Source organism: Mesitornis unicolor, unplaced genomic scaffold (genome assembly GCF_000695765.1).
Source record: "Mesitornis unicolor isolate BGI_N332 unplaced genomic scaffold, ASM69576v1 scaffold28432, whole genome shotgun sequence".
In the NCBI taxonomy this organism is placed as follows: domain Eukaryota; kingdom Metazoa; phylum Chordata; class Aves; order Mesitornithiformes; family Mesitornithidae; genus Mesitornis; species Mesitornis unicolor.
In genome coordinates this window covers 16,018-41,601 of record NW_010170275.1, presented here as the reverse complement: position 1 = coordinate 41,601, position 25,584 = coordinate 16,018, and the positions used below count along the sequence as shown (strand labels likewise).

The 25,584-nt window shown below is 46.8% G+C and overlaps 1 protein-coding gene across 1 annotated transcript; it reads right to left on the bottom strand.

The window, feature by feature from the left end:
• Positions 1-73: 73 nt before the first annotated feature.
• Positions 74-25,304, bottom strand: PRDM11 (PR domain containing 11). The gene is made up of 7 exons (XM_010179638.1): positions 25,189-25,304; positions 24,515-24,618; positions 23,311-23,573; positions 22,275-22,342; positions 6,815-7,002; positions 3,077-3,727; positions 74-2,238 (listed from the first exon to the last, which is right to left on the bottom strand). The coding sequence occupies exons 1-7, from the start codon at positions 25,302-25,304 to the stop codon at positions 74-76; spliced, it is 3,555 nt and encodes a 1,184-aa protein (XP_010177940.1).
• Between the last annotated feature and the right edge of the window lie 280 nt (positions 25,305-25,584).

Here is a 25,584-nt window from a genome sequence, read left to right as displayed (position 1 = left end):
ATATAATATATCAAAGTTTAGAGTATAGATTTAAAAAATTATTCAACAGCTTTCTGATCTGAGGCATTCCTTCCTAAATATCGGGGTAAAACTCAGAGCCATGGTCCATGCTCTGCAACATCGGCTTCTGATCAAGAGATGACATCCTGCTCAGCATTTCGGCTGACAGCGCGTAACTATTGCCCGACTTCTCCTCGAACCAACTATCTAGTGCCCTTTTGCAATCAAAGTTGGCAATGGGTGGCCCATTAACAGCAATCGTCAAAAGATCACTAAGCTGCTCCAGTGTGAGCCGAGAGCGGTTGTTTTTGCGCACTCTCTGCAGGGCCGTGCGCCCCTTCTCACAGCAGGCCGATGAGGTGGGAAGGACTTTGAGGATCTGAACTATTTTATTGAGGAGGGGGAATTTCTGTTTGTATTTACAAATGTGACTGAGCAAGTCTTTAAAACCATTTTTGGTATAATAATCCACCTTGAGTTCTCGCCACTCCATTAGCAGACTCCCTCGGGTGTCCATCCCCTCTCTGCAAACCTCTCTTGAAAATGACGGGACCGTCTCCAGGTGTTCGAATATCTGTACCATATCCTCCTTCCCATAGCTCATGAGCTCATCAGTGCTTCTGGGCCAAGCTGCAAGGTCAAATACCTGACAGGCCTTCACAAATGTCCGGCTACGGGAATCGAACCTTTGGGCTAGGATCACCTGGGTCTTCTGGCAGATCTTTTCTCTGATCGACTGGAATTTGGCTTCAGCCACCCGTAGATTTTTCACAGCAATGCCATTAAAGCTTTCACGGAAGTTTTCCTCAAATTCCTGCAAGTACTCTCCAGGCGAGTCTGCTAGCCGGCTGATCTCCTGGATGGCCTCCTCTATTTTATCATCCACCTGCGACACCAGAAGGTACTCCCCTTGGAAGACATAGGCAAGGCGTGAAAGCACAGCGATCACATCCAACAGGAAGTAGATGAGTTTAATCGACTGGTAGTCCATCAGGAACTGCAAGAGGGCCAAGGCAATGGCCGAAGCATCCGCCCTCTGGGTCTGGCCACTGACATCTTTGAGATGGGCCACAACCTCAAGGTAATCCTTGATTAGAGCATTGAGCACATTCTGCTCCCCAATGATCCACTTCACCGCTCGAATGTCCCCCAGGAACTCGGTCTCCTCACACAGAGTGGCAGCAGTGACCCTCAACTCGCACATGAGTCGGGGAGAGTAACGATAGAAACTGAGCAGTTGCTTCAAGTTGTTTTCTAGCTCCTCCAGGCACGGCAGCTCTTTCCCACTGATTGCATCCAAAATTTCCAAATGGGGCCTATGCACCATAAAGGGCAGGCAGAGAAGCCAGGGTAAGGTCTTTCTGATTGTCATGAACAAGTTGGCTCTCAGGCTGGCGGTAATGTTAGCACCATCGACTCCCAAGCCAATAGTTGGCTTCTCATCCTGCAATCGTATTCCCAGGCTGGAAAAAGCCCTGTCTAATGCTTGGAGGTAACTGTCTGTTGTAGAAAAGCCCAGTTCCTGAAGAGACAGGAATTCGGTTGCTGGAGGCCCATCGCTGCTTGTGTACTGCACATAAACTGCAACCGTGTCTGCGAGCAAGTCATCGCTCTGCCCATCCAGAATGATGCTGAGGAAGGGAGACTGTCGGATGCGTTCAACCAGGTCCTCTCGAAGAGCCCGGGCGATATGGTGGATTAAGATTTGGCAGTCTCCCTCGTTCATGTATTGATCCACCACCTTCAGTTCACACTTTCTCAGTAGTTCTGCCAGAGGCCGAAAGTCATAGTAGGGTCTTCCCTCCAGGGCCAAGTGGTAGGCTGTATTGAAGAGCAGGGTCATATTTCGGCACATCTCTTCTGTCTTCTCTGGGTGCATCCTGAGCTTGTAAAGCTGCAGGCACTTCTTGTGGAGGTTGCTCTGGCTGTGAAGCTTTATTGTGTGTATCTTGAACTGCTTTGAGCCAATGATAAAGGCTGAAGTCCGAGAGGATTGCACTGTGTACTGCCTACAGACGTGGCACCACATTTCATTCAATGTCGGGGAGTACCGTAGAAACCAAAACTTTTTAAGCCACTCTTGCTTGAACCGCCGTATCCTCCGCCCCGTTGCAGAAGACATCTTGGAAGGCTCGTCTGTAGCGGCGATCATGTCATTGGAAACCGATTCATCAGCAGAATCCACCTCTTGATCATCATCCTCCATGATGGTGGGAACAGAGATGATGCTTTCTGAAGCTGTAAGACAAAAAAAAAGGAAAAAACTATGGTATTTACAAAGTTGCTGAGCTAGAGAAGCATCCTACTGGTGACAGTAGAGCATTGCCTGACAAGCTGGCCACAACCTGCCCCCTCCTGCCCACAGTGCACTATGGGTACAATTTGAATCGTGACTTTGAAGTGAAATAAAATAAATAAATGTTTCTGCATGTGAACTTTGTCTCCAACATGTCACAATGGACAACAAGAAAGGACACTTTCCTGGCCACTGGCACAATACATAGTGTGACCCAAATATTCCCTTTGGTGAAGGCTCCCGGCTGCTCAACAGCACGTTCCTGGAGGAAATGAAACATATCTTCAGAAAGGGACACATAGTTGTGCTAAGGCAATGAAAGAAACAGAGAGGGCTTTCCAACAGGGGACACAGCGGGACATAATTTCATACACAGAGAGTGCACATTTCAGAGTTACCACAGAGTCACTCAGACTTTCCTGGTAGCATGTGAGGCACTGCGGAGGGGCTTCCGCTGAAAAAGAATGCTTCAAAAATACAGCAAACAAACTGTCTGCAATGGAACGTCTTTTTTATTGGCAGTGCATTATCGATTACAACCGCAACAAATAGAGCAAGTTGTCATACAGAGTCTTTCCCAGACAGTGTTTTCCACTGCTCCCACAGCTGTGTCAGCTCCTAGCCCATCCAGTCACAAAACATGGCAAGGAGCCTTCCATGACACCGCATGTTCACCTGAATACTCAGAACAAAACACTTTAGATGGGTACAGAGCACACAGGCACCTCACTACTCTCCTTAGGCAGGGTTTGGAGAACGCTGTTACTCGGCAAGGCTTACCTGTGGGATCTGAGAACTCTTGGAGCTCGGGTACCTGGGGCGGTAGCACAGGCGGCTCGGGTAACTTCCCAGATCTCAGCATGTCTAACTCAGCCTGCAGCTCCCGGATCTTCTTCTTCAGACGGATGCAGTTGGGGCAGAAGGAGGTGGTGGGGATTTCGTGGGAGTTGCCTTGTGCAGAGGCCAGTGACAGCTCGGTTGGGCTGTCTGCTTTGAGTGACAGGGGCTCTTCTTCCTCATCTTCAAAGATGCCCACCTCTTTGGCTGAGCTGAAAGAGGAACCATGGGGGACCTTCCACTCCCCCTCACTTCGGTTTCTGCTGAGGTTGAGGGAGCCGTGCTGCATGGCACTGCCACATCTCTCAAAGAAGTCTTCAGCCTGGTATTTAGATGCTTTTCTGATAGAAAGCGGTGTACTCATTGCTAACTGGCTCTCTTCAAATTTGGCGGTCTCCAAGGAAGCCTCCAGGACGTCTTTGAAGATGAGGTCAATCTTTTTTTTCTTTGTTTGGGGGTGGGATTCCCCCTCGTCACAGCTGCGCTTGTAGGGGCTCTTCCCTTGCTTTAAGGTGGCGAGCTGGAGTGGCCCCCTCGCATCCTCTTGATTTTCCACATTCTTTTCTGACTTTTCCCTCTGCAACTTTTTGTCTCCTGGAAAGGAAAATGAGGGGTGGGGATTATCACTGGGAACCGAGCAACATCCCTCTATCTAAAACTCAAACGAAAAAAGAACAAAAAGGCAGGCTGAATCCCTGCAGGTCTGCACGTTGCGTTACAAACCAGGGAACTGACACAACTCAGTGGAAACCGGGGCTCGCGAGAGGAGCCCTGCTAATGGGCACATCTGCAAAACCAGAGACAGTCCCGGGTAGCCACAGTGGAGTAGGACTCACACACTTTAAAGAGAAGAGAAACTACAGGCAGCTTGTTTAACCTAAAGGCATAACCAACCTGCGCTGGAAGAGGACTACGAGGTGAATGACTGATCGCAGTGGAACCTAATGCCCAGAGCCCAAGTGCCGTTTTGGCTGGCTGGAAGACCTGTGCCTGTTTTGACTTGGTAAAAGGTATCAAGTGAACAGCAGTGCAGCGAGAGATTCGGACCATTTCATGACAACCCCAGCATGTGTGCATAACATGGCACAAAGTTTGCAAGCCCCTTTACTCTCGTTCAGTTTGGAGGCTGCTCCAAGTAAAAATAACTTGCACTCTTAAATCCCAAGCTACTCATTGTCAACTGAGCTGCAACGGGTGAATGCCCTCCAAGTATGGGACATTTAGCTTGTCCCGGTGGAGTCTAAGAGTGTGGCCATTTAGTGATTAAAACCAAAAAGAACGATAATAAAAGCAAAAAGCCTCATACAAATTATTAATTGTTTAAAACAAAGGGAATAGCCAGATTTCCTTACCTGGAAATTCAAAAGACGATAGGTTTGGCTCAATTTCCATCATTCTTCTATCTTGTAAATAACTTCAAGCATTGATGGCTTCCCAAACAAGACGCTGCTTTATGCTGATTTTTGGTTTTGTTTGCTTTTAAAGTGTATTCATGCTTTCATAAGGGTTACGGAGCAAAAGCTACCATTCCCTCTCTAAGGAGAGCAATGCTAAGAATGCAGAAAAGATGCAAGACTTGAAACAGTTAGAGTAAGGCACTGTAAAAAGGGCTGGCCTGAACGGCTGGGATTTTGCACTGGGTTTTGATGCTGGCTGACAAACCCAGCCACTCCTTGAGTGACTCCATAACAACAGATCTCATTTTCAACACATTGTCGAGAATTTCTATGGGCAAAGCTTTGAGTCTCTGTCTTAGTATTTCCCCTGTTATGGACTATGACTACTACTGGCAGAGGTAGGGATTTAGAGAATGGATTCTTCTTCTTTCTTGGTGATTTTTTTTTCCCCCAACCAACTAAGTGGTTCAGCCCTATGAAAAGCCAGAAATCACAAGATGATCCCTCATGTTACTGGTCTCAACTCCATTGATGAGGTAGGTCAGAAACTCCTTACAGAAACAAAACCTGGGAACCACTTTATTTTTCCGTGAGTTACTAAAGTGTGCCACTTCACTCGACAGGCTCACCTGCAGGGGATTTTAAACCTTTTAAATAGAAAGAGACTCAACAGATTTTGGTGCTGCTCCCTGACCGTCTCCCAGCGCCCTCCCAGCTGAGGCTGTGATGTCTCGTGAGTCTAGCAACTGCCCAAGTGATGCTCTGTTTTAAAGTCTCTGTGCTCCTTTCGCGAACACAGGATGAGCCCAGTTGGCTGCAGGATGAGTTCATTGAGATGTCAGAGGGTTTCCAGGATGGTCTCTGCAGCCACATAGGTTTCTGCCTGACTGTGTGGGAGGCAGTGGCAGGTCCTGAGGAGCCCAGAGGCAGAGCTTCGCCACACTTGTAGCACAGAGCAGGCTGTGAGCTACCATTTCGGCTCACACAAACCACGACAAACCATGACTGAAGGCATGTCTGTATGGCAGGGAAATAATTTGTAGCCTTGATACTCCTCCAGAGCAGCTGCTCCAAGGGCATAGTCTTTATCTTGCTGTCTTTTCAGAAAGTACTAAGCCATCTGGGCAGTTAACATGGGCATGTGATGCAGCAAAATCACTGCAACCTATACCTAATCACTCAGTGATGTTTATTAACATAAAAAGCACATTCACACCAATGTTAATTCAGAAGTGGGAATTGCCCAAGCACAGCCATCAAGATGTAACACTGCAAGTGCATAATAACTCCAAGGTGATGGAGGATAACCAGCTTTTTAAGGACATCTTGTCCACCCTATGATTAAAGAGGAGACACCTTTTACCAAGTCAAGGCAGCAACAGCAGCTGTGTAATAATATACACAGAAATCTTAATTAGAAAGTTATATTTAGTGTAGCTGCCCCTCTGAGGCCCTGTCATCCTGCGGCTAGGCCTGGAAAGAAATGCCCTTAATTAACTTCAGGTCTCAGCATTATATGCGTGAACAGATGCGTTAAGAATTTTTGCCTTTGTCTAAAGCTTCCTGTATTGCTGACATTACACTGACCTAAAGGACCACTGGGTTTGTTCCAGCACAGCTATTCTAAAGATAAGATAACAATTTTTATCCAGGGGAGAATCAGTCTGGCAAGTACAAAGCCTCCTGTACGTTGTACATGCACTCTAAGGTTGTGAGACTAAGGAGTCTCTAGCTGATGTTGCGCTGATCCCAAATTATCTTTCTGAAGAAAGAGGAGATAAATTAAGCGAGGAAAATTGACATACAAGCACACCAAGAAAATACCTCTTTCATAAGCACACAAAACCAGCCGGTGCTCCCTCAAACAGGCTGCTCACAGGAGCCAGAGAAAGCTGCATGTTCAGAAGAAAACCTAATGCCTGTCTGTGGGACCACCAGCTTGGCAATCTTCAGGCCAGAAAGTCTTGTGACAGAGGAGCTCTGTGATCCCTGAGCTTTGCATCAGGCCCTTGCAGCACACACATGACATGACACAACACGACATATGACAAGACACAACGCTGCACAAATCTTTTTGTCATGATCCTCATGTCAGTGGTTACGTTATTCCTCTTATACCACCATCCATCAATGCCACACAGAGCTCCCACCCAGAGGTGCTCTGCTTCCAGAACTGCAGCTCTTGTCGCACGGACTGCACATCACCTACTTCACCCACCACACTCAGTCCAAGTGTGGTAGCCCAGGGAAATTGGGGGAGAAGATGGAAAGGGAGAGGACTCACCACCTGTGAGATTTCTGTTGATGGTCTCCTGGGACATACTGTGCAACCGCTTCATGTAATCCTCACTGTACCACACTCGCAGCTTCTCTCCAGGGCGGATGTCACGGCAGGCGCGGAAGTAAATCCTCTCGCTGTGCTGGAAGGCCATCAGGTTCTGCTCCCTCTCCTCCCGGGAGATGATCACGTATCTGAGGGAGAGGTGACAAGGCAGGCGTGAAGCACAAACTTTTCTCTTGTGCACCCCCTTGTACCAGAATGACAACCACGATGAAGCCAGAATGACCTGCAGAGAGAGCCATCAACACAGCCAGACTGGCAAGCATGGAGTTAGAAGTAATGGTGTGCAAATTGCCAGAGAAACAGGACAACAAGCATGGACACCTAGGGAATGCTAAGCCAGTGGGTCCACTTCTGCTGTGGAAGGGATGACAGCAATGTACATCCAGTCTGGAGAATCCCTGCCAGTAATGGCAACACAGACTCTTACGGGCAGAGATTTTTTTGCTTAGTGATGAAAATATGGAATTCTGGATTCATCACCACTACTTCACCTCCCAGGGCCCCCTCCTTTGCTCTCAGGAGCAACCAGAATACAGCAGGTTCCCTCTGCCTGCCTCTCCCAAAACCACCATCCACCTTCCTTTTCAGCAGAAACCAGATTTCCTTGCTTCTCTCCTCTCAGACAAGCAGAATTGAGATACTCAGGGCAGAAACAGGGACACCTGATATGCATGGGGGTATTTGCTGGTTGTCCAAAAGGAAACCAAGAACATGTCAGTACTGGAAGGTCTTACACTTGAGCCTTCAGCAGGGTGTGGCATAAAAATACAAAGAGCACTCAACTCTCAGGAAAGAACAGCACCACGTTGTGGGGAAGTACTGGCAGTGCTCACAGAAACATGGCTTTCTGGGCATAGGCTTTGTTTTCCTGACTTAAAACAGCTAAATTTCAGCTCAACAGAAATGTATTAATTCGCACTCCAAACAACTGGCCCTCTGTGCAACTTAGTAAGTCAGAGATCTATAGCTGGGATCATATTATTTGCTCTCATACTCTCCATGTTCTTGCTAGGGAGAACATGGAAAAGGCTTGGTAACAGATGAGCTCGTAACACCCACCCAGGACCAGGAGGAGGCCCTGTCATGTTACAAATAGATGTGAGAGCAGACCTGAACAATTCACAGCTAAAAGCTTTTTCTTCTCTTATGCCATTTTCCTCTATTATTCAGCACTCCTTGCCACAGTAACATTAATGAAGGTGAGCAGCGTATGTCTACTCTGACATCTGCTGCTACTAGTCCTTGCCCAAATGTTCCCTTTACAGCTCAAGATGTATTTCTTTGGCTTATGATATTCATCAATTTTTCCTTGAATGCTCTCCTGTTCTCCAGACATCTGCATGCACAGATAAAGATGCAAGCCCACCTGCATGTGATAACACCAACCCACACACATAAGGTCACAAACTTGATGAAACTTCCCTTAAAACACAGAAAACAAGTCTGCAGTGTCTCAGACTGCCCAAGGCTCCAACAATTCTGGTTTTAATGTTAAGCAACTGTGCGCGTGCCTGCAATCGGCTGTATTTTTCCTAATGTGTGCTACCCAGGATGCTTCGCAATCTTCAGCAATTATTTAAACAGCGGGCTCTGGCACTGCCAAAATGAGCTGAACATTGGCTTTTGTTAACCCTTGTCTTGCTTTTGATCACAAAACAACGGAACTTTTAAACCACCAGTTTGTGCATTTGAGAAGGAACTGAGGCCTGGACCAGCACGGTGGGAAGGAGGTCCTGCAACAGCACAGCTGCCAAGCTGTCACTACACAAAAGGTGTATCAGGCATTCAGTCAGCCACGATACATAACCCTTGAGATACAGCAATGTGCTGCACTCAGTCTGATGCCCTGCAGCACAGGAGATCCCAGAAGATGCTCTTCCCGGTCCAGGCAAAATGCTAGGATGCTTCCTAGCACAAGCTAAGGAGAGACCTGCGGCTGCTCTGCATCCCGCTGCCCAAACATGAGCCAGAGCAATGACAGGATCAGGCTGCCCCTGCAAAGAAGTCTGGTTACCCACAAAGATTTAACACCCGAAGTCACTGACTGCTCCTTAATACGACATACAGCACCCACATCCCCCGAGTCAGCAGCACTGAGGAATTCACAGGGCAGTGGCAGGCTGGTCCAGTGCATTCCCAGCAAGATTTAGAAAACTGTCTAAAATACAACTTGGCATGGGAAGGGGAGAGCCTGGTTAGCTATTCCCACCAGGGTGCACTTTTATTGAGAAGCATATTATTAAGCATGAGCATGCCTTTCGTGTTTCTAAAGCCCTCCCTGTTTCTGTCCGAGAGTCCTGTGGCTCTGGCTGCTCCCAGTGCAGCAAGGAGCTGGGAGGAGAGTGCAGGCTGGGCGAGCTGTGGTGCTGCTGCAGCCCTGCAGCACACTGCCCAGCACCTGCTCCAATGTCCTGGAGTGACCTGTGCTGCTGATTTCACCAGGAGATATGAAGAAAGCCCTGAACAGAAAGATGTGAAATAATCCAGTCGCAAACATGTTCCTTCACAACTGCTGGCAGCTAGTAACTGGTTTGCACTCCTAGAGAGGAAGCTTTTTATCTGTGGTGCTTCCCTGAGGTAACACAAACAGGGATGAGATCATCCACATAAATGAGCTGCTTTCAAACCAGCACTGCCCAGCCTCAGCTCCAGTGACCCCAGAGGCCAAAGTGAAACAGGTTATGAAGGACTGCACAAAACCCAAACTCCACCTGTCAAAGACACCTTGTGCCGCTGCAGACCATGGGTTAGAGGTAGGCACTTTCCCCAGGATGGAGGAAATCACTCCATGAAACAGCAGCCTGCTTGGTGAGGCAAGGGCACAAACCGCCTGCTGAGGAAAGGAGAGACTGCACCAGCCTGCCTGCACTGACAGCTTCCTGAGGCTGAAGTGCTCACATCCTGAGCAACCCTTCCTGCAAAGACTGGAAAGCAGCCAGTCTCCCTCCTGATGCCAAACACTCATGCTGAATGGAGGCAAGAAGGCTACCACAGTCTGGATGCCCAGGACAGGCACAGCTACAGGCACAGCCCTGTTTGCACAGTGTGTTTCCCAAGGGACCGCGATCCCCAGAGAAAGAGTAGGACTGGGACTGCCCTTGGGGGAGACCTGGTCACCCAGAGCTGCTCCTGTTCCTGCAGACAGGCACTGCTCTGCAGGGGCCCCATTCCTCCCACCTTGCCCACCCTCTGGCTGGCCCTGGGGATACTCTGCCCTGCCAGGGCATTTGGCCCTTCCCAAATCAACATGAGGCGCAGAGTCAGGGCAGAAGATACCATACAAGCCCAGGCAGACGCCATGGGGTGCCATACCCACAAATCCTGCCTCAGTTCTCTGATGCCCAGTGCCCTCCAGGAGACCCAGCATCTGTGACAGGCCTGTTACTACTTTAGGCAAAAATTATATGAGAGAAACAAACGACTCAACAGTATTTGTGTTAAAAGTATTATATATTTATTGCATTCTTAACAAAAATACTTTTAAAGATAATTTTTTCAGCATGTACAAGACATGGAGATACTGGGGTTAAGCGCAGCAGTTTGCTTTGACACGGGCACTTACTTCAACAGCCAGTTAATGTGATGGGTGCAGGAGGAAGTATCCTTTGCAAGCCAGTACAGAAAAGCCACTCCACCGAGGGGTCTACACAGGGCAGGAGATGCGTCCCCAGAACTGGGCCAATCTGTAATAGTCCACAGAGGAAACTGGGGGAGACATCAGGTAGTTTATTGTACAAGCTCCTTTCTCCAAAGCCCAGCCTTCGGGGGTCTGCACTGAAAGCTACACATCCTGCAGCAGGACAAGGGGAGTCTCCCTCTAAATGCGGCTGTGTGGGCGAACTGATGGCAGCAATGATGCCAACTCCCTCCAGTGCCCAGCACCTGTGAGAGTCTCCTCCTCCGCAGACCTGAGGGTTCCCAGAAGGCATCCCCCAGACAACATCAGAGGAGCCAATCCTATCAGTATATCCATGTGAGAACATCAGCAGGGACCAAATATTATAAAAATATAAAATACTACTTCTAATATATAGCAGCAGCACTGTATTGACTCAGAAAGCCTTTAAAACATATCAGCATTTTTTCATTTCTCTCTGATTCATAAATTAGATCCACTTCTACCAGATTTCCCAATCTTCCCTTCAACTGAAGAGAGACTGTGACTTTTGCAGAATATAACTGTTACAACAGAAGTAAAATGACATCCTCAGACGAAGGTGAGCAAGTACTGCTCTGGTCTGGCAACAGCACTACAAGGAACATCTTCTGCAAGAAACCAGCGTGGGTCATTCCTCAGAAGAAAGGAGGTTTTCCACCTTGCCAGACCTCTACTTCCTTGAGCAGGGGCCTTTGATCGCACCACTAAAAATAAATTATTTGAATTAGAATTATAGAACAATTAAAAAGAAGAAAAGCACGTCAGAAATGCCTGACACAGCAGACATACAGTGATCTTTCCAGAAGAGAAGCTAGTGCACTATACTTTCAGAGGACAGGCCAGACAGATTAAAGAAGATCCTTCAAGATCACATAAAACCAAGCCACCTTGCTGCTATACTGTGTTGCCTATGTTCAATTCCCACTGAAGTTATACAACTTTTTAGCCAGGTCTATAGTCCAGACTTGGCATGACAGTGCACATTCTTATTAACCTGAATAGTTTCCTGCAACCCACCTCCACATACAATAGGACAGCCCGGAGAGCAGCAGCGTGCTAACTGTGCGTGGGTAAAACCTTGGCACTTTTGCCTATTAAAGCATATCATAATGGTCCAGATTGTTCCAGACACGGGGGGAGCATGGTAAGCGCAGATGTGCAAATCAAGAAGACAGACATATTGTGGAAAAGCTGCCACATATGTTATCACCACCTGAAGCAACATTATGAAAGCCTAGTTTCAGAATCAGGGTTATACATGAGAACCTCACACAGCATTAAAGCAATTCAAATATCGTAACGCAGTCCTTTTTTGCATCTGTATGGGGAAAGAAAGCAGCACAAAACCAACATGGCTAAGATTTTAACCTATATAGCTGTGAATTTAGATTGTAAACTCTTCATGACAGAACACAGTACAGATCCCAACCTAAGTAACACTGAATAACTGTACTGAAGTTGGCAGAATTACAGTGATACAAAACCAAACTGTTCCCGAGGTCAGCAGCAGACTTTTTCCCTTGTTTTTATGCAATCTCTCATATTTTGAAGAGTGAGGTGGTTTAAAACTGAAGATTGTAACATGCAAGAAAATAATATGATACAATTCTATTTATATGTTGCCACATTATGAAATAATTGTATTTTAACTGCAACTGTGAAGCGTAGGTAGGCATTTCAAACTGGAGCAGACAGAGATTGAACTCTTTGATATAAGCACACGTGTACTGCAGGATGCAGGCACATACCACAGCATGCTCTAAAACCACACAGTGCTCAGACCTGTCCTCCTGTCCTCAGCATTGAGGCTTCTTCCCTTCCCTTCACAAGCTCTGTTTTTACACCTCTCTCCCCTAACCTGTGCATAAGTCACAGTAAACCCTGGACTGCCCATTATTGCTAAATGCAAGATAAAAATAATGAGCAATAAAAGTCATTAGAGCTGTAAGGACTTATCTCTGCATAGTGCATATACTCATTTGCAGGAAGATAATGGGAAGGCAGTAGTAGGGTAAATTTGTGGGTTGACTGCAAAGGGAGCTCTGTAGTGCACTGTCTCAGTAAATAACATGTCACAGGCACAAGAAGAGATCAAGACAATTATTCCTATTGCATCATTTAGCTTATAGAACACTCAAAGCATGAGGAAGCCAGTGAAAACTTCTAGTCTCTGTGAACAGAAAGATGTCCTACATGCCTAGCTCTGGAAGATCTGAGATTCCTCTTTGCCATTGCAGAAGGCCAGCCCTGCTATTCAGCTGCCATAATTCATACTGCTCTGTTTAGCTAGCAGAGGGGTGGACAGGTTGGGGTGGCTGTTGACCTTCCCCATAGAGTACTGATACACACGGAGAGGCCATGTGAGCATGCAGCAGCTCAGGAAGGGGCTCCTTTGTTTACGTTATATGAAGCAGACTAAAAATGGTGTTTTCTCTTTCGTGACCTGGTAGTCCGTGCAGGAGGAGTCTGTTTTGATGAGTTTTGATTAGACTCTGCATTGGGCTCAGGGGGCGGTTTAGAGCTAGCTGCTTGCAGAAGAGAGCCCTGCATCATACTAGGGTCCTGTAACCTATGGAAAGCCTGGACCCCATCACGGATTTCCAAAAGTGTTTGGCACATCTGGCCAACCTGGCTGGTGAGGTCAGCCATCCTCTGACTGATGACATGCATGCTGTCTGCCATGTCTCTGTGGACAGCCACCAGCTCCTGGCAGAACTGCCTGAAGAGGTCTGTTTGCTGCATGTGGGAATGGAGAAGCTGGCGATCGAAGCTGGAGAGGGGTGGGCTCCTTGTGCGGGGGCGCGGGAGTCTGCAGGACGAGGTGGTACGTGGGGATGGACGGTGCAGTTCCTGCCTTTGGCTGGTAGCTTCCGAGTGCTCTGATGAGGAAGAAGTGCGGAGGAAGGAGGGCCCGGAGAGCTGGTTGACTTCTGCACTGGCCTGCTGCAGCGATGAGAAGTGGTGTTCCCGAGAAGTGCCTGGCATCTCTTCCTCTCCATCAGCTTAAACAGAAGAGGAAGCATGAATTATTAATGTGAAATTCCTCACAACTCTGACTTCTGTTTTACGGTATCTCAAAGCACAAGGAAAAAAGATTTTCTCCTCCCCATAGTCTGCCCGTTGAGACAAGCCTGTAGCTCCTGATGCACAACTCAACATGCACGTGCTGAAATGTTAGCATCTGGGTGACAAGCTTAGCTGTAAGAGGCCCAAAGAGCAGATGTACCCGATCAACCAAAGAGGAATTCAAGCTGCCATGATTGCCTGTACACAGGATCGTTCATTACTAGAATATAAATCCATTTTGGACAGTAGCGATGACTTCCTTCCCCAAAGCCAGCAGTAGCTTCCAGCATTTTGGAAGGACAAAGGCTCCTGGCCTTGGGTCCGCTCTCAGAACACCCTGACACATTCAGTTCATCATGCCAAAACACTGCTCCCATGTCATTTCTTACATTCTCCACACTGAGAAAAGCATAGACATAGTATTTGCTGCTTTCAAAGTCTGTACTGCAAGGCCACTGCACGACTTGGTGTTACTAAGATAACCAGGCAGTCAGGTGTAGCAGCAAAAGGACTCTGTGTATTAATCGGGCAAGTATACTTGATACAAAACCAAATCCAAAGTAAAACACCATGGTAAAGTTCTCATTAGTCTGATAAATATCTAGTGATGTGCCATTTCATAGCTAGAGGCACATCATGAGTAAGAAGAGACGATACTTCACTTGTTGCAACTGCCCACTATCGCCTTGCAAAAGCTGTATTCATTTTACCTCTCAAACAGCTCAACTGGTTTCCAAGACAGAAGCAAAGAATCACCAAGTCCCATTTTGTCAGTTCTTGAAGATTTTTGTCCTTGCTTTCCCACTAACAACATTACTTCAGATGTGAGATAAGACCTAATGCATTAGGACAGTGTCAGCCATGAAGTGTTAGCTGGCTCACTTTCCAAGAGGTTATCCCCTCCTTCTTTCCTTTGCATCCCTGAAAGCTCACAGATCAAGAAGCTGACTCTCCACATAAGAAATCACATGTACGCAACTGGGGAAAGAACCTGCGAAGAGCACCTTGTGGTTCAGCACTGGAAGATGTTTGAGAGTTGTGGTCTAAGATGATTACCTTAGAAAGCAGGGCCAGTAGTTAAGAAGTAGTGAAGAAGGGAGTCATTATCATCTACCTTTTTCACAGCACTTGTGCTGAGCCTTCAGACCACTAATGAGAAATCCTTAGTGGCCTGGCCTCAGAGTACAGAACACCAGTGATCACTAAGCCCTCCCCAGCAGCCCTCTTGGAGCATGGTTACCATGCACTAACCCAGACTGGCACATGATTCTCAGCTTGACAGCACTGCTGTTTTATTGGGGAGCATGCAAGATGGAGATCTCCTAATCTTTTACAAACACTTTTTGATAGGCTGGAGGTAGTTGCACTTCAACTACAGATGTTCCCTCGCTTGTAGGATTAGTTCAGACTTATGACCCATTAAGAAAGTGGAATCTGAACAATGTCTACCCGTAGAAGACAGTACAGAAAAAGACTAGATAAACAGATAAAGAAGGTGATCTTAACTTGGAAACGGCCTTCCCTCAATTCATCTCAACACCCCACGATCACGAGAGCAGGCTGTCCTGAAACCAAACATGGCAGAAAGACCTGGCTTGACAGGCATCCCAGCATCTCACAAAACACACAACGCTCTTCTGGTGTCAAACCGAGATATGCAAGCATAAGACAAAGAGGTGTTAAGGCAATGATACTTACAGCTTGTTGACGGGCTGTCAACCACGTCCAGATCCGCTCTCCGGAAGCTGTGCATCTGGCGTGACGAATGCAGTGTTGACTCGATGGCTCTCTCATGGGCGGTCAGGACGATGGCCGAGGGCCGCCCCGTGCTGCCGGGGCTGGAGAGGGACCTCTGCATGAATGCCAGTTTGTCCTTGGTCCTTCTCTTCATGTCGTCCCATCTATGTTTAATGTCTTTTACAGACCTGGGGACCTGGCTGACTGATGTGATCTGCCTGGCTATGCCTTCCCAGATCTTGTCCCTGTCAGCATGGGATAGACGCATCGTCTCCCTCCCAAACAGCATGGCTTCGTTTCGGGTCACCTCAGTGACCAGAATGTCCAGTTCTTCCTTGGAAAACTTGGGCTTCCTCTTTCGTTCAGCCATGTTCCTTGGGTTGAACATCCCACAAAGCACAATTGGGTAAAAGGAAATCAGCGCAAAGCATTCCCCTGCATCCAACCATTTGGCCAGTGCAGCACTGGGGCAGAGGAGTTCGGTGGGATCCAGCTCCCCCCACCCGCAACAACCTCTCAGTTTTCCTCAATCGCACCAGGAAAAGGCAGCCGTTTTGTTTTTAAGAGGCAATTTTCAAGCTTAAGAAAAAAAAACACCAAGCAAGACTAGTGTGAAGGAGCCTTCTCAGCTTTACAGTGAAAATGAAAGTTTACACTTTGTCTGATGTCCTGACTTACGCAGCCTCACATCACCTGCTGCAGTTTGTGCTCAGAAAAAAGTGTGAGAAGTCAATCAAATTGACAAATTAGCTTCTAAGGTGACATTGCTCAAAAATGGGTTCTTCAGGAAATTTAGAGGCCTGAAACCTGCCTAGCACAACATGCGACAGAAACTTTTACACCATCTTTTCTGTTAAAACTTGCAGGATGTCTTGCAGAGGCGACACCAAACTGTGCCTTTTTTCAGGGAAGGGAAATTTCAAGTAGAGTCATGAGCAATTTCTGCAACTTGCTTTTCCTAAGGAAAAGTCTTTTCCTCAGCAGCAAGGGTACCACACATCCAGTGTCTGCTTCACAAAAAGCTCTTGCTTTACCCAGAAATCGTTGCTGTTTCCTATTGTTCTCAAAAGGAATGAGGCCACCCACTTGCTTTTTCTGGCTAGGCTTTGCTGTCCCTGCCACTGACAGGAGCCTGCATCCAGTTTCTGGTGCTTCAAATGAACACTTCATAGCCTCAGCCCATTGAGAAGAAGAGGCAGCCATCCTGAGAACAAGCAGTTTTGTCCAAAGGGAGTAGGGGGGTAATTTTTCCAGCCACAGTCAAAGGAAACTTTAGAAATAAACAAAACATTAGACCTAAATATGGCTTTTTATTGGGGGAGAAAAAAGAAGGAGACAGATCTAACAGATTCAATCAGGAAGGAGAAAACTGCATGAACATGCAGTTCTGCACATAAACAGATTGGGATTGCAGACAGAGGAAAAATCTGTAGCCTGGGCAACAGACACCTGTGTATAAGCACACAGAGTAGCACTGAAGAGATCAAAAGGCCATGGAGAAGCACAACTGCTGGGAAACCTTAGTGTATGTCTTGATCTGTATTATAGGAGAGAGAAGTAAAATGTCAAAATGGTTACTCTAGTGCTACATGTTGGAAAAGACTGCTTTTACATGTCTTTGAACAATTAAAAGCAGAAATGCTGGGGACCTTTTTGAAAGAGGTGAATCTTCTTGATGTTCATGTCATACATTTCTTAATATTTTAAAAGAAAGTTCTCTGATAGAAATCTGCATCTGTTTGGAGTTATGGTGGAGAAAGCAATACCCATCTGAGGTAAAAAACTTCAGTGTCACTATAAGTCACTCCAAAAAGCTGTCACTAAAAGAATTAATGTTTTAAAAAAGATACTGAGATGTAACATACAAGAAATAAGACATCTTAATGGTTAGAACACCTCACAACTGTAACCCTGAAGTGATATCACAGGAGGGAAAACGTACTGGGTTCTCCATGTGTTAAGTTTTGTTTCTGCTTATCTAGATATCTACTAGTCATGGCATTTATTGTTTCATTTAATTTGGGACCTATAGTTAGCATCTTTGCAATGTTAGAGGAATAAACTCAGGCTGGGATAGCTCAGACTCTTCTCTTTCAAAAAATTACATTTAATCCTGTAAACTTGGCTGGATGTCCTATCTCTTGCAGGCAGACTTTAGCCACTCCAAAATACTTTCTGAAAAACTGGTATAAGCAAAAGCTTCAGCAGTTTCTTCACTTGGTCCTTGTTTGTGATAGCCCTGCTAGCACCTCCTCAGAAGTGGGTGCCTTTCAGTGCTGTCATGAGCCAGCAGAAGAGAGGTGGTTTGGGATTCACTCACGCAAGAGGTGCTCGTGGGCTGCAGACTAAGAAAAACCTACAGAACGGCAGAGTGACCCTTGTCAGATGTCATCCTAGTTTCTCCTTAGTGCTGTTACACTGCTGTTTAAAGAATCTCACTGACGCTGCTGCCCTCCATCGAGATAAGTGTCAGAAGCTGTTAATCTTGGTAAAAGCTGGAAATTCAGTAGCAAATGCTGCTCAAATCCAGGCTACATACAAGGAGAGTTGGGATCTAAGTGCACAGATGCATTTCAATAGGACAAATGTAAATGCATCCCTGAGATACTGTTTTGGTGGAGCTTCATTTACAGAGGGACAGAGGGAGCATTTAGAGAAGACGGCAATGAAATGATGGAGGAGCCAGCAAAGCACTTGCTACACTGACCTCAAGGGAAAAAACCAAACAAGCTAAACTTCAAAGGAAATAGTAGTTCTCACACTCAGTAAAACTGGTCTTCATGTATATTCTGCACAGGTACCCACGACTGCACAGGATCACCAGTGCCTCCATGTGGTGGAAACAAACCTCCACTGACAAGCTGCTGTGGTGGAAAGGAGTAACAGCGTTTGCAACGCGTCCTGGTAAGGTAAGCATGCACAACAGAAGTCTCTCTGGAGCTGCTCAGAGCCACTGGTGGGGTGAGGAAATCTGCACCCGCTTTGTCCCACTCAACTCATGGCTGCTGTCACTAGCAGAGCTGTACCAATGGGGAATTACAGCCCCTTTTTGCTCTTCCCAGACAGGGTATCCCACCAAGTGTGTTTAGGACAACCTGTGGTAGACCTGGACATTCAGATTTTAGGGTTTCCCCTCATTTGTGCCAGCATGACTGTGGTCTAAACTATTAAGATAACTTAAGTATTCCAACAGCAAACTCACCATGCAAAACATAATGAGTTCTGGCCAGTTTTAATCACAAATTCAATTAATGTTAGGTTCCCAGCAGGCACATTAATCTCCCCTTTATAAGAATGCAGACAGTATTACTGTCAGAGAGATCTTTTTTCCCCTCACGCATTTCTTCTAGCATGCAGGACATCCCTAAGAGCAGCTACTGATGTTTGGAAGTATCTCCATGGGGATGCTGTGTGGGTTTTAGAAAGCTCCAGAGGAGCCCCAGCTGTGGGGCTTCAGATTCACACCTCAGTCCATGTCAATCTGAAAGTGCAAGACTGTACAGCTATTTCTTTAAAAAACACATGTGATGTAAACTATGTGAACAGTCCGCACTTAATGATCATCCCACAAATATATCAACTGCCTCCTCTTTTCTTGGCCTCTAAGAAGCAAGCATATAACTACTTCAGAGCCCTGAGGAAAATTTGCTTACAGCATCCCTTTGCTCTGCATAAATTTCAGTCTGTAATGCATAAGAACATCTGCTCCACTTGCAGTTAGAGAGACCAGTGTATTAAGTTCAACACAATGACCTGTGCATAGGCTGCTGCCTTTTCCTCTGCCTCAACACATGAGCAGACACAGTAACCCTGACTTTTCAAAAAATTGTATTTGTATAAGATCCTGTAAAGTTGAAACAGCAGCTCAGTATTTAAAAGATCTACTAATTTAGGTTGGTCCTGCTTTGAGCACTTGACCAGAGCTCCCTTCCAAGCTCTACTACTGTATGCAGATCAAATCACAGATGTGTCCATTGTAAGGAGATACAGGAAGACTTAGAGAACAGTCTTGCTCCCCATCACCTCTTTAATACTATGTTTGGAGGAGAAATGGGGCAGAGAGGAAGGCAAAAGAGAAAGAAGTGAGGAAGTCTTGCATCAGCCTTTTCACATGTGGTGAGGTAAAGGATGAATCTGAACTGTGCCAAAAGCCTGAGGACTCGGGTACTCACATGTAAGAAGGGATACAGACTATAAATGCCAAAACTAGCCTGGAAACCCCACACATAGGGCACTTCACTCCAGTAACTCAGTTAGGCATCACCAGTATTTCTCATTCTGCAACTCAGTCTGGGACAACAGATACACACATCGAGGGATGTTTTCTGGACTTTCTGAATTACTTCATTTTTCAGTCAGATCCATTTTTCTCAAAAGCTCAACAACTGAGTAACTGAAATTCCTCAGAAGTAAACAGGAAAACCAGCTGATTGTGCACAATCCTTCAGAAGCCCCAAGAACTCCCATGAGCAGCAGTTTATGGTTTGTGTCCAAGAAAGCACCAGTTTTGTTTGAGGTTTGCCGTGATCCATGGCTATTGGTCACCCTGAGCCCCCAGAAAAATAAAAGCTGAGGAAGAGACTTGCACATATCCCTGCAGGTCAAAGCCACGGAGTTTCATAAAGTATGGGAAACAGAACTGCTTTACTCGGGACAGAGATGAAGGGTGCATCACTCCTGTGCCAGCGGCCAGCTTGGAGAACATGCTCCCAGCATCAGGAGTTTGTCTCAACTGACTGAAAAGAGAAAGGGCAAGAGGATGTTACCACTGCCATGCCATCTGCTATGTTTCATACTCCTTGCTCCCTGTCATCCACTGCCCTGGGTAAACAGCCACCTGAAATTAAACCAGCAAGTACTGCAGTGTACACATTGTCCTCAGTGGGAACATGAAAATGGACTCAGATGTGGTAGTCAAACAACAAAAACAATAGCCAGATCTACAAGAAGAGAGAGGAGTCAGCCCAAGCTGCCCTCCCCACGCCATACCCACCTACCCAGAGGGTGAGTAGATCTGCTTTGCAAAGCACTCCATCTGTGAGTGATGGCAAAGAACACCATCTGAAAAACAAAAAGAGCGCTGTCTACAGCGTCCTGGAAGTTCTGCGTGTAACTCCATGACAGGTAATGTCCTAGCACAGGATATCAAGTGCACTTCTGTTTGAAAGCTGCTAACAAACAAAACCAAGGCTCTTTGAGGACTATCATCTCCACTTGGACTGTCAGTCAGGCTCTACGTTAATACTGCTATTAGAAGCAATTTTCAAGAGTAAAAACAGGAAGATCAGTAAGACTGATACAGTCTGCACAGCTCCTTTGATGCACCCTTCACCAGAAGAGTTGCAAACATCTCCTTTCCACAAATCTGTAATCTCCTTGCCTTTGAAGGCTGTACAGAATAGCCCAGACCACACTCATCTCGAGATTAACCATGGCAAATACAAGCTTAGGCAAGAACATTCTGTTCTTAGGTGCTGCGACCACAAGTATTGCCCATTTAAATCCAGACATCAAGCTTATGTTCATGGCACTAGGAAGAAGAGTTCACCAATGGATTTTTGTTTTCCAGGACTGTGTTGTCCCACAGTTTCACTGTCATCCCGTACATAAAGATCCAGATCTAAGCAGATCTAAGCAGAAAATTCTCCCTTTGATTTTTGAACTTTGTGTTCTTTACTTCAAGATATCTGTCCCCTACCTACCTGTCCACTGCACCACTGCTTCTTTTTGGAATGACAACTCCAGCCTCAGCCCGGGTCTAGCATTTTCTCTCACCCAGTAGTGAACAAGTATAACAGCTGGAATTCTTACAGAAAACGTGAAATTTCTTACAGAAATCCTTTGCTCAACTTTAAAGATGTGTCAGGACAGCTGCTATCCATGTTAGGACTCAAATGGAGCAAAGGTGGTATAACCAGCTTTGACCAGCTCAGTCAGTCTTGCATCTACCTGTACTTCACTCTCTCTTCTCTTATCGAGTGACAACTGAAAATCCCAGGCATTCAGCCCAACAAACCAGTTAATTCCCATGCTGCTTTACTCTTGCATGAAATCCCTTCTTGACAACAACTGCTTCCAAAAATCACCCCCGAAAGCATAATTGGTCCTAATGTGAGATGGGCCACAGGATGCAGCAATGTCCTATTCTGGCGACTCACCGCGCACACGAGGCACTTCACTGCTTTGCCTCTGCCTCAGGAGGCTGCAAGAGTGACCTACATTTTGCAGATACATGCCAATAGCTGAAACACTGCATCATGGTTAAACATGTTCCCTTATTGGTGCAGTTAACAAACCAGAGCCAGCCCCGCTCCTGGTTCAGTACTGACTGGTACTGCTCTGTTGAACCCCGGGGCCGGCAGAGGGAGCACAAGCACACGCATCGTTCCTGTATTCAGAGCTGCAGCAACTCACTTCATGTTTCTCCTAACACAGTAAAGCTGATACTACCAATGACAGCCACCACAGACAATTGTTACAAGTGAAGCCCAGGGAAAAGAAGAGCACCTTTTTCAATGTCTGTCAAATATGAAAGGACAAAAAAAAAAAAACCCAAACAGAATCAAACATTACCTTGGGGATAATGCAAAGCAATTTGCAAATACCTGAACATAAAGTATAAATAAATAAATAAAAAATTGAGAGAGACCTGTCAGAGTTTGTAAGACTGAATAAATAGGATCATCTTGATAATTTGTCCTCTTCCAGAAAACAGCCATCCTCCATACGCACATCCTTGTTTTAGTCCCTTTCATTGAATCTGACTCCAAAGGTTTCTCATTACAATAAATACTGAAAAAGCACAAGCACACCCTTTACAGAAGGGGCTGTGGTATTTTCGTTTGTTTTTACTGTCACACAAAACAACAAGGAGTGTCTGATGGCCTCTCTCTGGAATACGGAGCCCCAAAAGTGAAGGCAGAAGAGAACGGGACTCACCTCATCCAGTTTGCCTTGGTTTCATCTGTCCCATCAATGGATTTGTAGCGGTTGTTCTTATCAACGATCTGCAGAACAAGAGAACAGATGCAGCATTTCAACGAGCTGGTCCAGACAGGAGAAACTGCAAGACTCTCAAATCACTGCTTCAGCTCCAGCCTCAAGTCAGGACATGAAACTCTAGGACATGAATCTCTGCTCTCCTCGTACTACAGGCTGCTGCTCTGGATATTTGTACAGAGGCTACTCTGAACTGACTAAGAGGCATTTTCTTAGGTACAAATATCCTTAACACAGAACCATGGATGCAGCTGACAAAACTGTTAACAGTCCTGAGATATAAAAAATTAACTTCCCTTTCAGGGCAGAGCTGAGACACACATTTATTTTACAGACAGAAAAGCATGAGCAGCATTTTGTATCAGCAAGTCCTAAAAATTTTTCCCCACCTATAACTCAAGTCCCACATCTCATTTCTCATAATAATTAACATCGGTCAATCTCATAGGCTAACCTAGCAGTGGGGAAAAAAAAAGCTTTCAGTGCTGCAGTCTGCATGTAGATCAGTTCCTGAAAGGCTGTGTCTCCTCCTTCCTGTCCCTTTGGGTCATCTGCTCTGCTCAAGCACACTGAGAGGGAGTGCTGCAGGCCCGTGAGAGACATCTGCGATCTCTAGATACAATCATTCCTATATCCTCAAAATGACGACCAGAACAGAGAAAGCCTGTACTGGAGAAGCCCTCAGGTTGAGTGGGGATGGAAGAAAATGGCTAGAGGGAGAAGAGAAGAAAGCTCTGCTTCCTACAGCTGTGAACTAACTCAGGTGCCATGGTACCTGGTCTCTTTTCACGTGTCTATACCCTTAGGCCACTAATAATTATGGCAGGTTGGTGTCCACCAACTGCTCTTGTGAGTCAGTGGAAGATCTTCAGAGAAAGGGGAAGCTGACTAAGGTTTGACTCCACAGTCCCACAAGTCCCTTAGCTTTGAGCTGCATGGTCAGGGTGTCACTTTGTTGGGGAGGTAAGTCACTCACCAGCCACGAGAAGAATCCTGCAGACTTGTCCTGGCTAGAGATCTGCCCCTCATATGGCCCGAAGATGTGACCTTTGGGGATCACCTCGTTCATACAGCGCACGTCATTCTCCCCATTGGGCTCTTTCACCACTTCCATTCCAGGCGGGATGGTCAGTGTTGCCCGGTCAGGGATGCCAACAGGCACTGGGGTGTCAGACACGAACACTGGGGGACCGTGGTTTGGGCACTCATCCACAAAGTACTCCTGGCAGGACTCACAGACTGCGGGTGGAAGGGGAGCAGGGGTTAGATTGGGCAATGTGATGCCTGTACAGCTTCATGCAGCTCATAGGAAGCACAGCACTCAAGACAGCACGCCCCAGGTCCCCATCTTCCCCTCAGCCTGGCCAAAGCCCTTCCACAAAGCCCAGCCTCGACACGCACACAGACACTCCACCAGCTGCCCACTTGTTCCACCACACATCTCTCAACGAGGGCTCTGGCCCAACCCACACCTGCCCGACCAACACCTGTGCTTGTGTGAGCCCTGGCGCCCTACAGAGATTCACCACTGATGGCTACACGCACAGAGAAAGGCCTCGTCTTACTCTGCAGAGACAGCGTGTAGGGGCTCCTTACACATTCCTAGTTAGCAGCAATGTCCTCAAGCCAAAAGGTTTGATTCCCCACACACCAGAGGGGAACTAAAACAAACATGCCTGAAAATACCCCAATCATACAGCCTTCGTTCTGTGGTTGGGAAAGAGACAGCATCCCCAAGCACTTCTCCTGTGGCCAAACAAGGACTCAGGCCTACAATTTGATATTTTGTAGATATGGCAGCATAATTGGCACCAGTTTTCTTTCCCAAAACATGGGGGAAGAAAAGAGTTGTCGTCCACGCAATGCTCCCTTCACAGGGACCTTCTGAATTCAAGCCTTTGGGTTTTGCAGACTCTTGGGGCTCTCCCATGCACATTTTCATGCTTCCAGCATGCTTTCCACCTATCTCCCTATTGCTGCATAGCTCCACAATGGACTAGCTATTTTCTGTGCAAGAGTTTCCCTATCAAATGTGCTGGTCTTTTCAGGAGAGCATGTATATAGGTCCCTGGCTTTTTTATGCCCTGCTTCTCAGCCCAAAATGGCAGGGTGCCAACTAGGAAAGACCGAAGTCTATACAAGTGACGGTGTTGCTTTTCCCTCACTCACAAGACACTTACACCAGAAATCCACTTGCTGAAAGCTCTTGGTCATGATCAAATCCCGTTTCCCTTTCAGTTTCTTGGGCTCCACCTCCATGGACTGCAGGTCAGGCCTTCCAGAGCTGGGGAGGGAACAACAGAAGATGACGTTAACTTACCAGGATGTTGGGACTGCACACAGAGACGAGCAGAGGCAATGAGGCCTGACCAGCTCTCTTAGTCCCCACACCTGCAGCAGAGGAATGATTCAACTTGCCATCCAACCTCCCAAAAGCTAGCATCTGAGATGGCTTAGGACTAATTCCTACAGCAGGTAGTAGCTTCAGTTTGAGCACCTCCACGCATGGCACACACCTGGCATGTCCCACACTGGGCAGGGGAGTGGCAGAGGGTGCTCCCAGCAGCAGAGAGGCAGCACCACTCTGCTACAGCTTGGGAAATGTGCTGCTCAAAGGCAAGGCACCGCGCTCAATGCATGCCAGCACCTCAAGGCTTGATGCGAACTAGCATACACAGCAGATGCGTGTCTAGCAAATGACTAGGTGACCATCCCTGTCATATACCTCAAGGCAGACCTTGCAAGGGAGGGTTTTAATAATTTTGAGAAGTATATCAGTCAAAACCAACTTTAAGCTGGGGGGAGGTGGAGAGAAAGGGGTTAGAGTGCATCAGATCAAAGTTCAGCCGCCTACCAAGGGTGTCCATACTCCTGGTCCCGGTGCGGAGAGCAGGCCTCTGTTTTTATCGTCACCATCTCCCCTAAGGAAGCCTGGGTCTGGATCAAACAGTCCTTCAAGTTTTCACTCATGTTCTGAAAAAGAATGAAGAGAGATGAAAAATAAGTGGCTGGGAAATCACAGCCTTCCTCACCTAGGCCAGGACGCACCAGTAGACCTGGCTCCCTCCTGGCACCCAGAGCCACCATCACACGCCAGGACACCTACGTGTCCACGCACTTGGAAACCCCTTCCCACGACATGGAGGAAAGTGCAGGTCAGTTGCACGTCAGGTGAAAAGTGTCACCAAGGAGCAACTTGAGGCTCGGGGAATCTGAAGTATGCTCCACAGTGCCCATAAAAAACATTGTG

What these genes read in the sequence shown, in the direction of transcription:
- PRDM11 (XM_010179638.1), bottom strand. Translation starts at nt 25,304, where the DNA reads ATGAGTGAAAACTTGAAGGACTGTTTGATCCAGACCCAGGCTTCCTTA. An exon ending in CAGGAGTATGGACACCCTTG is followed by an intron (nt 24,619 to 25,188) that starts GTAGGCGGCTGA and finishes TTCCCTCCCCAG; the next exon opens with CTCTGGAAGGCCTGACCTGC. An exon ending in TCAGCAAGTGGATTTCTGGT is followed by an intron (nt 23,574 to 24,514) that starts GTAAGTGTCTTG and finishes TTCCACCCGCAG; the next exon opens with TCTGTGAGTCCTGCCAGGAG.